General features: G+C 40.9%; 1 protein-coding gene across 9 annotated transcripts in view; it reads left to right on the top strand.

Moving 5' to 3' along the window:
* The window catches only part of LOC146492399 (diacylglycerol kinase zeta-like), a 102,476-nt gene that overhangs the window by 72,732 nt on the left and 16,707 nt on the right, over positions 1-13,037 (top strand). For 7 of the 9 annotated variants that reach the window (XM_085150992.1, XM_085150991.1, XM_085150989.1 and 4 more), the window contains 4 exons: positions 4,031-4,097; positions 6,805-6,845; positions 6,929-7,071; positions 7,643-7,729. In XM_085150992.1, the coding sequence (XP_085007118.1) occupies positions 4,031-4,097; positions 6,805-6,845; positions 6,929-7,071; positions 7,643-7,729 (338 nt within the window). The remainder of the gene's footprint in view (positions 1-4,030; positions 4,098-6,804; positions 6,846-6,928; positions 7,072-7,642; positions 7,730-13,037) is intronic. The other 2 variants (XM_085150988.1, XM_085150993.1) reach the window with 1 other exon arrangement.

The following is a 13,037-nucleotide window of genomic DNA, read 5'->3' as shown; positions in this document are numbered from 1 at the left end:
ATGGGATTTCAAAAGTCAAGCTTCAGCTACACTTAAAGAATCAATAGTTTGACCATGTTTGACATTTAAAAATACATTTTTCAAAGCTAGGGGCTGAAATCTGGCGCTCACACTCCCATAGTTGTACTCTTTATCAAACCATTCAAATCAGAGAAATGCTCTCAAACACATTGAAGCTTGAAACATAAACAACAAACAAACAAACTGAGTTTATTGAGTGATATTCAAAAAACCCCCATAAAGTAACAGCAGTTTTATTTGCTGCATGTAAGATTCCTTATACTTCAGACGACTTTGGAAATGTTACAACGGAATGGCCCTGAAGCTCGCGTCCACCTCTCATATCTTCTTGTTGCACGTAGGAACCAGGAATCAGACATTTAGAAGTACTTTAAATACATTTATAAACAAACTGAGCATGCAACAAGTGCAACAAGTGATTTTAAATCCTGCAGGTTAGGAAATCCCAGGAAGCTGATTGTGTTCATCTGGACCAAGGTTATTATCGTTAACGAAAACTAACAAAATAACGAAAACTAGAAGTGAAAAAACATTTTCGTTAACGGAAATAAAAATAAAAACAAAAAAAGGAAAACTAACTAAAACTATAATGAGTGTTCACAAAACTAACTAAAATTAACTGAATTTATAGCAAAAATGTGTTTAGTTTTCATTGATGTGTGCGTGTCATACAATAGTCAAGGGTGAAAATGAAGTTTAGTTTCCAGATTTTTTTCTTGCTGTGTCTCATTATGCCAGCAGGTGGCAGCACGTTAGTCGAGTCGTCTGTGTCGCTGCTCCGTCCACGCGCAGAATCATGTCAGGAAAAGTCGGGAGCCAGAGTCCAATTTGGGATTACTTTGAATATGACTGTGTTTTGGATAAATCAAGTGTCTTGTAGTGGAAACAGACAAATTATGAGGGACATTTCTAAAGGGAAAAAATCCCACAAACCTTAAAGTGCACTTGAAAAGCTCACACAAGAAGGCTAACCTAGCTTAGCTTGAGAAGGTAAGGGAGCACACTCAACCCTCATCCCCAGAAACAGAAGCTAACCCCAGGCAAGGAAGCGTGATGCATCCCGAGACAACAGGACGGGGATATCTACACAACTGTGTGAGTCAATTACCTTCAAAAAGTTTATCAATTCACTTGAACCAAAATTACGAACACCCGGTGCTGCGAGAGTTAATAGTCTCATTGGGGCCAAGATATACATTTTATAGTTGCCTGGTATCAATGGTTGTTCATCTGCCTTTATTTATTTATTTAAAGAACCCATAGGTGGGAATGTGAGTTGTCTGTCTCTGCATGTTAGCCCTGCGACAGACAGGCGACCTGTCCAGGGTGCAGTATGGTAGCTGGAATAGCAACATACCCAAGGATGAGCAGAATGACTGATATGATGAAACTGGGATTTTGTTACACTTAATTATAGCAAACACAACTAAAACTATAACTGAAACTAATCAAAACTAAACTGAAACTAAGGATTTTCAAAAAAATAAAAACTAAACTAAACTAGCAAACAATTGGTAAAAACTAATTAAAACTGATATAAAATTGAAAATCTGAAGTCAAAACTAAATAAAAATAAAAACTAATGAAAATTGCAAAACTATTAAAACCCTGATCTGGACGCAGCGTTGTGAGAGAAATGTTTCGTCCCTCGTCCAGCTGACTGCAGGTTTCCCCGACCTTATAAGCAGTACATCTGTAAACCTACAGGTGGTCACTCAGTTAGCCTAAATATGCAGGTGTAATTAATAATATAGAGCAGAAAAACAGACGCTGCACATCTCTTGGTATAATCCATGTTGTAGCAGGCAGCAGTAAATAAACAGAAATGTTGAATTCTTGTCTGATTAACTTCTGCTGCTTAACCCATTTTTATCCTCTACCAGCTAATCATGTTCACACTTCCACATAATTGCAATTAATCAAGCCAATCGAGGAAGCTCCTGCACTGCAACAGTGGCCAAACAAATTCCAGCACTTGCATAATCGCTCAAGCTCGATGTTGCATTGACCACAGCACCAATAAATATCTATATTTTTACAAGTTTCCAATTAAATACTGATGGGAGGTCACTAGCTCTATAATAAGATTCTGCACAGATTATAATTAGATTATGTTCATTTGTCATAAATGAAAATAACCCTCAAATACTTTCAAAGGTGGATTGAAAACACAGCAAAGGATTTCCTGTTGAGTCGTTAGTTGGAGAAGTCAGGCAAAGTCAGAACTGATGGTGTGTTTTTAGTCCGAAAGATACGAGTGAAAAATAATGATTGATTCTGCTGTTTCACTCGTAATCCTGTGTATCTGTGGGACAGACGCAGGCTTTGGTCGGAGATCTTAGGTGTCCGACTGTGTTGTACGGGGGCAGGAGTTCACAGATACCAGCTCAGACCATTTACTTCTCTGTAAACAGAGAACAAGCGTTCAAACTTCAGTCTACAGCTAACAGGGAAACGGAGCAGGGAGGCAGGAGTCTCAGTAATGTGCTGTCTGTTTTTTGATCTAGTTGAAAAGTCCTGCTGCTGCATTCTAAGCTAATTGGAGACTGGATGTAAAAACGGCTGCGCCATATCAACATACAAAAAGTTGCAGTAATGAGGCTATATAAAGAAATGCAACTTTCTTCTTGTCACAAGTTTTTGACATTATGACTAATGTGAGTGGACGTGTACAGGACACATCCAGGGCCTGCATCGCACCCACTCACAGGGAACAGCGATTAACTCTGCTTCATCCTGATGTGACTTTGACTAAAACTAAATTGTTTTGCTTTGTAGAGAATTTTGTAATTTTATCGTACGTTGTTTGCTGTAGGATATGTGGATTAAACCTGTCACAGACAATTTAAAGGTCTTCAGTAGGCAGGATGTGCCCACTCAGTAAAGGCTCATTAAAAAGACAACCTGCTGGTGCAAAGACCCCTCACAACTAAAGCTGGATGTGAAGTGAAAAGTCATTTCTTCAAGTTTCTTCCATCCATGGGACTCGGCACTAATGTGCGATGACATCATTCATCTTATCTTAATGACCTTGTAGTACCATATCACCCTATTAGAGCACTTCGCTCTCGCTCTGCAGGCCTACTTGTTGTTCCTAGAGTATTTAAAAGTAGAATGGGAGGCAGAGCCTTCAGTTTTCAGGCCCCTCTTCTGTGGAACCAGCTTCCAGTTTGGATTCAGGAGACAGACACTATCTCTACTTTCAAGATTAGGCTTAAAACTTTCCTTTTTGCTAAAGCATATAGTTAGGGCTGGACCAGGTGACCCTGAATCCTCCCTTAGTTATGCTGCAATAGACGTAGGCTGCCGGGGATTCCCATGATGCATTGAGTTCTTCCTTCTCTCCCCCCAACCAATCACAGCAGATGGCCCCGCCCCTCCCTGAGCCTGGTTCTGCCGGAGGTTTCTTCCTGTTAAAAGGGAGTTTTTCCTTCCCACTGTTGCCAAAGTGCTTGCTCATAGGGGGTCATATGATTGTTGGGTTTTGTGTATTATTGTAGGGTCGACCTTACAATATAAAGCACCTTGAGGCGACTGTTGTTGTGATTTGTCGCTGTGTGAATAAAACTGAATTGAATGATGTGTTGATGGTCAGGTGTGATAGTCCCTGAGTGTTTTGTTGGTACGTGTTTCTGTTCATGTATATTGTGTTGGTCTTTATTAAATCTAATTGGCTAACAGTCAGACCTGATGAGGGTCGGTAATCTACTTTAATCTACTTTAAATGTGAAGCAGCTCTTTAGGTCTCGCAGGTGTTTCTCCAGATTCAACAGTAGGAGAATGTGTAAAAATGACTCTATTTATTCATTTTAAAACCAAACCCCAACATTGTTGTGATGTCTGGTAATCATGCCATGAATCATTTCATGGCTTTATATGTGGCCTGAAACAGATATTCATCACGCAGTAAGTTTGGAGGAGACTATTTGCAACGATCTTGTCCTCGCTTCGGCTGAGCTTCTGTTTACTCTCTTGTCCACCGACCTGTTTGTGTCTGTTTGTCATTCAGGAGGAGGCGGCCAAGCCGAAGAATCTTTGCTCACAGAGATTGTCTCCAAAGTGGTGTTTCCTCGACTGTAAGTATTACTTAATAATAGTAGTTTTTACCTTTATCCTAATATTCAATCACTGTGTGATCTGGCTTTGCACAGGTTTGTGTCTACAGTGGGGTTAAGGGTCATGACTGATGACTATTAGCTTAAACCACTGCGATACAGTGCTCCACTGGGTTGGACTGGATATTACCCAGTATGATGATATTATGGTGATATCCTGTTTCATGAGTATGACTTATACATAAATACTCATATCAACACTCATTTAGCCTGTTTGAAATGGCAATTCAGTTTTGATCAGCTGCCTGTTGGTCTTTAATTAACTTAACCCTTTAAAGCCGGTCAGAGCAGCACGCTCTATTTTGTGTAACTATTTTTAAATCCCGGTAGCTCTGCAACCACGTGAGCTAGAGCAATAATTTTTTTTGCATATGAAACCGGAGGAGTTGTACTTACATCTTATGCCATCAGCTTGTCCTCGGTCACAGTTTCCTTCCACATATAGTTTTGCAAAAACTGCATAAAAAGCACTTGCAGCAACAAAAACATAATATTCCAGAAACACGCTTTGCCGATCCGATCAGCTGTTCATAACACTTCCTAGTTGGCGCGAACTATCGCATGTCCGCCATGACCTGCCCGAAACCGGAAGTGACGTCATTTTCGCGGAAATGTAGTTTTTTATATCATCAGGGCCTCATGAGCCTATACTGGTGTTTTTAAAAGTTATGTTTGACTTTATGACTTTCTGTGTGGTTTCTGGGATGCTTAGGACTCATATTGCACTGCTGGAAATAGTTTATTTTGATGCATATGCTGCTTTTTTGCAAATTTGCATTATAATGTTTATTTTCGTTTTTCCTGAAATATATAAAAATTGGTGTATTTCAAAAATAAAACTATGAAGACACTCAAAATAAATTTCCTGTGGTGGGAAACTATTTTGTGCAACTTTTTTGTATTTACAGTTTTGAGGGATAAGCCTCTTAAATTTCTCTAACTAGAAATATATGTTAAAAAAACAAAAACGATTTTCAATTTTTTTGTAGTTTATTGCATTTTTTTGCAATTTATGTAATTACTATGCACTTAATGCAGACATATTATTAAAATCTGGGCTGTAATGGTTGTATTGATGTATAGCAACTTGAAATGCTCCCAAAAATGGCTCCACAGCATGTAAAAATATAATATAAGCTCTGGCAGACTTGGTTCTATGGTAGGTCTTAAAGGGTTAATGAAGCTCAGATCAGTCATACATGTTTTTGTTTCTCCTGCTGTGGATGTGTCATATAATAAATGCATTCATAAGCATAATGGCAGAGGAATCATGTTTATAGTCATTTACAAATTTTGCAGATTAAGTTTACCGTCTTCTGTTCTAAGGCAGTGGTGAAGTGTTTTTTTGTGCTCCACTGGGAGAAATGGACAAACACACAACTTGTTACCTTTCGAGTGCCCCTTTTCAATCTTGTTACCTATTGCAAGCAATACCAGATCTCTTGCACCACATGCTGCTGTGAAATGTGTATCTGATTGTAAGAACGCAGTCAGTGACCTACAATCAAGATCTGTACTCTGGTTTTGCTTTGTGTAGATTTCAAATGTTCAAATTGTTAGAAAATTGTATCATAGGTCCATGCAGCATTATCACAGGCGGTGTGAGCAGGACAAATGCCGACACAGTTCTCTCATGTAAACAGGTTTCTGTGTTAGCACTTCCCCAAAATAACATAAAACATGGTCCCATCAGATCCTGGGTTTTGGAGAACGTCATGAATATTTATCTCTCAGAGCAACTTGCCAAAAATATCACAGAGAAAGACCAGGCTTCCTACACAACACTAAATGTGCATGCACATTAACACAACCCCCCCCCCCCCCCCCACACACACACACACCTCTGCCTGGGTTGTGTCCTATTGGCATTGAGCAGAAAACTGGATTTAAAACGATGCAGCATCTACCTGACAGAGCGATAAGGAGGATGTGTTTGAGGATGTGATCAGTGCTACTTCTGCTCTGACCCAACAGAGAATTTACACACATGGCTGATATTTTTAGGTGCTTTTGAAAACATACATTGTTGCAGTTTTTGTTTGTTATTAAGTTATTTCACTGTATGACTGTATTAATGACATCAGTTCTTCCTATATTAGACTATATTTCCTACTCCAGCTGCTCAGATGGACAAACTGCACAGAATCTGGCTTTACAATAACATTCCCAGAATGGTTTTAAAGGAATTGTGTTACCAGCTGCTGGGCTGTGCTAGACCACGAATAAAACTGGTACATGTTCATTATAATGATGCAGAACAAAGGTGAACTCGGTGCAATGGGACAAAAATGCAGTCTGGTTAGAAAGTTATTGTTACATCACAGCAGTCATTGATTTGGTCTTCACAAAATGAATGCAAGTTCCCTATTGCACTGAAATAAAATACAATTATTTTATGGTGTAAGAAACAACAGTTTCTCACCCTGTGGGGGCAGCGTCTTGTCTTGTTACTCTGCAGGCTATTGGTTTCCCACAGTAATTGGCACAGGAGGTGGGAGCTAGCATGTGTACAGATGAACAATGTTCAAAGTTATTTGCTGACCTGAACCTTAATGACCGCCTGCAGCAATCTGCTTTAAATGAGCCGAATTTAAGACTTGCTTACAGGAATAGTAATTTTCCCACGTTGTCTTTATTTGGCTAAAACCGTCTTTTTGTGTCTCCTCAGCCACGACAGCCGATCGTTTCTACAGGATAGACCGAGCACAGGTAACGTTTCACCACCTGTGCTCTAGCTTTTAGTCATTTTCACTCCGTGACCTTCTCGTTTGATTCTTTGCTAAAACCTTCAGGAACATCTCAACTACGTATCAGAAATCTCCCAGGAAGAGATCTTCATCCTGGACCCTGAACTTGTTGTCATGACAACTGTAGGCACCTCCCCCTCAGCCATGGCCGACCTGGTTAACCCCGCCCCTAGCCCAGTAAACAGCAGGTAAATCAGTTGTGACTAAGCTGAATTTTATTAAACATTTTTTCTTTGTTCCAGTCATCACAGTGCATAACGCTAGAAAAAATAAAAACAAAAGTAGACTCACGGTTGAAAAGGAGAAGGAAAAGCGTGGCCTTACTTTGACTCCTTGAAGTAATCAATAAATCAATAGAAACAGTCTGCCAATTACAGTTACTTACAACCAAAATTTACATGAGAAAATTTGTTAATTTTCTTCTTACAGCCTTTTAAACAATTCTGTGGTGAATTCTGTAGTTGGACAACAACCACTACAGTCCATAAATAGAGATGTTCACAATGATCCTTTTTAAATCAAGACTTTAGTCCCCTGGCTTAGCAGGTAATTATGCGCCATGCGGCTGAAATGCAGCCACCTGGGCTCGAGTCCCACCTACGTGCTCCCCCACTCACTCTCTGTAAAAGTTAAAAAACAACAAGAAACCCTCTATTATTGTACACAAAATTAGCTGATTCCAAGAGTCACCTCTTTGTCGTATTGCTGTCAAGCGAAATACTCTGTAGGGCCTATTTCATGACCTAACACCTTCTCCAGGGACAACACTTCTAGTCAGAGCTCCACTGATGCTTTAGTCTACACTGCTGCTTCCTCCTCCACCTCACCTTCATCCTCTGTTCCCAGGTAAAGACGCACATTAAACACAAATGCGTACTTAATGTGTTTTAATGTGTGTCTGTTGCTCTCACCCAGCTTCTATGTTTCTGGTTATACAAATGAAACAAAACAATATATTGTGTTGTGGTCCAGTAATGAAAGTGGGCATCAAGTCAGTCTGTGTTTCAAAGGCTTTTGCTTTTTAAAGTTTTAATTATTATTTTATTTCATGATTTTAGTTATTATTTAAATATATAAAAATGTAGATTTGGGGGATTAGCGCCTTGTGTTTTAGTGCCTGTAAAATATAATCGTGCATAAATGGACGAGTTCAGTTTCTTTTCCGACTGAGAGAATCTGTCATCATTATGTTAGCTTGTGTTTGCATATGTTTGTGTCTGTCTGGAGATCTGTAGACAACACGTTTGTATTCTACTCGTATTTTCATATTATTAACCATGTACCAGAGACTCGCGAAGGTTCATTTCTTATCTACAGCTGTCTGTTGATGCTCCATAAACAATTCTCATGAGGCAAAATGAGAAGAGGGTAAGCAGATTATGAGTGAGGGGATCAAGAATTTCTGGGGAGAAATCTGGTTTTACTCAATATTTTCTTACAGTAAAGAAATCCCATGAAAAGAACCGAGCCAAAGATGTGTTTTCATCTTCCTGACTTCTCTGTGTTTGCCTGTGGCACTCGGCTTCATTGGTTTGATCTAAGGATGAAAATCTTGAAAAACATTCCTCAAATACAGCACCAGTGAAAGGTTTCAGCACATCTATTTATTAGAAGACTTTCCACTGTTTTTTTTTTTCATGTTTTACATTATAGAGTAAAAAGATCAAAATAATTGAATAACACATTTGAATTTTCTAAAACATGAAAATCCTCAAACTGTTTCAAACATAATTTTATAGTCAGATCATCCTGCCAGCCCGGGGGGCAACAACAAAGTGTTCCCAAGCAAGGTAACAAAGGTAATCTCCCCAGTGTGTCTGGGATCTGCAAGGGGCCTCTTCCTTGTAGGACATAGTCACACGAGGCATCCTAATCAGATCCTCAAACCATCACAACCTTCTCCTTTCAGTGTAGAGGAGTAGCAGCTCTACTCTCCATCCTACCACTAAGAGCCCAGACACTTTTTGGAGGAAGCTCATTTCTGCTGCTTGTGGATCTCATTCTTCTGGGCGCTTGTAAGGGTAGGAAAGCTGAAAGTAGAAAACGTGGAAACGCATTACTGCAGCTGCAGCCCCAATCCGTCTGTCGATCTCCGGCTCCCTTCTCCCATCACTCGCGAACAAGACCCCGAGATACTTGAACTCCTCCACTTGGGGCAGGAACTCATCCTCGACCCGGAGTGGGCACTCCACCCTTTTCCGGCTGAGAACCATGGCCTCAGATTTGGAGGTGCTGATCCTCATTCCTGCTGCTTCACACTCGGCTGCGAACCGCTCCAGTGCGAGCTGGAGGCCTTCACTCGATGAAGCCAACAGAACCACATCATCCGCAAAAAGCAGAGATGAGATTCTGAGGCCACCAAAGCAAAAGCCCTCCGCCACTTGGCTGCGCCTAGAAATCCTGTCCATAAAAATTATGAACAGAATTGGTGACAAAGGGCAGCCCTGGTGGAGCCCATCACCCACCGGGAACGAGTCCAACTTATTGCCGGCAATGCGAACCAAGCTCTTGCAACGGTTGTATAGGGATTGAATGGCCCGTAGCAATGGGCCAGACACCCCATACTCCCGCAACACCTCCCACAGGACACCCCGACAAACACAGTCGAATTCCTTCTCCAAGTCCACAAAACACATGTAGACTGGTTGGGCAAACTCCCATGCACCCTCAAGTATCCTCGAGAGGATGAAGAGCTGGTCCAGTGTTCCACAACCAGGACAAAAACCACATTGTTCCTCCTGTATCCGAGGTTCGACTAGCGGACGAACTCTCCATAGACTTTCCCAGGGAGGCTGAGGAGTGTGATCCCCCTGTAGTTGAAACACACCCTCCGGTCCCCCTTCTTAAAGAACTTACGTCCACAAAAACCATGAACAGAGCCAGTGACAAAGTCCAGTCCTTCCACTGGGTCCAATATGGACCTGCAGTCCAAGCTTGGTCAATATGGCCCAAGCTGTCACTGTGGTTGTACAGTGACTGAATGGCCCAATACTCACAGAGCACCCCTAACCGCCCATGTATGATGAGGCCGAGTGCTCCACAATACTCATCTTTTGTTTGGAGAACAGGTTTGTGTTTTTACCTGCTCCAGTATATGTTCAGCACTGATTTGCTGTTTTTTTTCCCTTTGCTTTTTTCCTTCTTCAGTCCAAGTCTTAGTTTTAAGTCAGTGATTGTAAAGGCTTGGTTGATGGTACTTCTTGGTCACGCAGGTCTTACAGAGGCAGCGGTGGGATTTTAGCTTGTTTTCCTGTTGAGGTACAAAGCAGAAACCACATGGCATGGTTTGTCTCTTTAAAATGTTGGTTAAGTGCCGTCTTGAATTCTGAATAAGTCAGTGAGAACGACTCCCAAATCCATCCTACCTCCAGCTCCATGTTTTACACCTTCTCTGCACCTTACAAGGACATAACAGCTGAATTAAAACATTTCAAATTAGTGTTCATCAGAGGAAAAACAAAGTTTCTAATGGTCTAATTTCCATCCCTTTTAATGGGATTTAAGCAGTTCTGGTCTTCCTTTAATGTGTTTTTTTTTGCACTTAGAACAGTGTTGGGTTGACTCTGAAGGATTGGTCGCTCTTTAAAGGAAAATATTTCACCAGCCTGTTTCACTGGTCTGAACTAAGCTTCAGTGGCTAAACAACAGAGATGTCTGAGATGTCCTTGCATGCAGATTCATTTGAGGCATCTGTGACAGCCACATGTCTGTGGTTAGTATCTCAGATATTTATTATTTCAGTTACAGCAACTATAACCAGTTAAAGCCAGCTGACAGCAGATGAATCCATATGTAGGGGCTTTAAAACACTTAGACTTCTAACAATTGCCACAAACAACACATAATGTTTTGTAGAGCACTGTGGGCGTAATTGCATTTGCCATCACTCCAAAATCCACATAACTAATTTTATAAATGTCTAGCCATCAAATATAATATGATGCTCGCTCTCAGACTATTATCCATTCTCTACAGAGCAGTGCACTTGTCATGTTTTTCTGCTCATCAAGTGTTGCACAAATACACATCAGTATGTTTAGAACACTAATTATTATTATTATTATTATTATACAAACATGTGTAGCAATGTTTCTTTCATCATCTTTTCACTAGTTTCAAACCCACTGTATGTTTTTACAGTCTTTGCACAGATTACATCCGTTTTGTGTAGCACAGTGTGCAAACTGGTACAGTGGGTTGTCCCTTCACACAAGGTGGTCCTGGGTTTGACGCCAGGCTGGTTCTCCTCTGTGTGGAGTTTGCATGTTCTTCCCGGGTAGTTCAGCTTCCTCCTGGGATCCTGTGACAGCTGTGATTGGCTCCAGCTCTGCTGCGACTCTATACTGGATGAAAGGAAGGAAAATGCCTGTAAAATGACTTTTGGCGTTTGTCTAAGCAGGCCTGGGATTTGTGGCTTGTTACTTCCTGTTACCAGTTCCTCTGATGGCCATGATGTATCAAAAAAGCTTTTTGGCATTTTACCTCAGCGGTATAGAAACAGCCAAGAAATGTGGGGAGGGTTAGCAGGGGCGGCCTGGCAAGGGATTCGACCGGGGATTCGTTTAGTGCTTGTGGTATGCACCCCAAGCACTCACTCACTTTATCCTGGATTCACATTCTCGTCTGTACAGTATCATAAATGCCACAAAAATGCAGCTAAAGCAGCATGAAGATTCTCATAATTAGTTCATAAAGAACTGATTTAATTACTAATGTTAGTTTTAACAAACTTTTAGAAGGCAGCTTAGAGACAGAATTCTATTTCTTCTCTTTTGTGTGATCTGATGTGTCCCAGTCACAAACTATGATTATCAAGTAACAAACAAATGTTACAAAAAATGTTACAAAAAAACCTGTTTACTGTTTCTCCTGGCAGCTGAGCGGCTGCGGCGATGTGAGCTACAAACTGTGAACACAAATTTGCATGTGGAACAGAAAAAGGCAGTAAATAAAGTAACAGGTACAACATGAGTATAAGCATAGCAACACAACCTGCTGATCCTGACAGTAAATCCCTTTGGCTGTGTGTGCGTGTGTGAGTGTTGGCGGGTTGATTTGCAATGCTGAGTGCACCGAGTGGGAGGATGAGGAGGAGATGAGATCGAGGGGCAGAGTGAGGGAGAGAGAGGTTCAGGAGGAAGATAGTCAGGAAAACAGTGGATGGAGAGAAACGTAATGCATGTCAGAGCACTCGAGAGTCGCACCAATCTACTGTATTTAGACACACACACACACACACACACAGCGGTTTGCCCACGCAGGGCCAGAGGTGAGCGTTATTCCTCCCACTACAATTACTTTCCTCTGTTCTATTTCTCTCCGTTCCCCTGTCTCTCTGGCAAACACACTGAAGGACACCTACACACAAAACATTTAGTTTTTTAAATGATTTTTGACCTGATAGCTTCACTTACTGTCAGTTTGGCATCAAGACCGACATAATCAGGAGCTCAAGAATTGGAAATCTTTGGAAAATTGGAGTCTGTTTTATGGGAAAAACTTAAAACTGTTTGTAAGAAAGTTTCTATTTTGTGTAGACTGACACAGACACAAACAAAGATGAAGCTTAACAACATAAACAAAGAACTGAGCAGCACAAATCCTTGACTTTAGTCTCTGTTTTGTGCTCGGAGCAGCAGCTTTGGAGCTGTGGCTGCTACACAAGACATTTCACCCAAATGACCAGAACTTACATATGCAGCTGTTGATCACACATACAGAAGATTCTGCTGACATTTTTACTTTTCAGTGTCATCCACCATCAGATGTTATTGTGTTTGGTAGGTTCAAGCAGGGCACACAGTGTAGTAGCCAGCTGGTTAACCTCAGACAAACTTAAAGCTTCTTTATCTTGGTGAGATGAGTCAGCTTTTTATTCTGGCTGTTAGAAAAACATGGAAACAAAATGGCGAAAACAAAGACATAGAAAACTGTACATACAAACGTAAAACAGACAGAGGACTTAAATACACTGAAGGGTAACGAGGGAAATGGAAACACAGCTGACACACATGAACATGACGCCACAGGAGAAGCAAAACTAAACACACTGTTTAGTAAAGGTACAAAAATTAAATATGAATGACTTCAAAGAAACCCTCTCAGAGCAGCACCAGCTTCTCATTGAGAGCAATCTGTGCTTGGGTGAGGTTGG

The sequence above is a fragment of the Neolamprologus multifasciatus genome, chromosome 23 (assembly GCF_963576455.1).
Source record: "Neolamprologus multifasciatus chromosome 23, fNeoMul1.2, whole genome shotgun sequence".
Classification (NCBI taxonomy): domain Eukaryota; kingdom Metazoa; phylum Chordata; class Actinopteri; order Cichliformes; family Cichlidae; genus Neolamprologus; species Neolamprologus multifasciatus.
The sequence above is the reverse complement of the archived record's forward strand: the minus strand, read 5'-3'. Positions and strand labels throughout refer to the sequence as shown.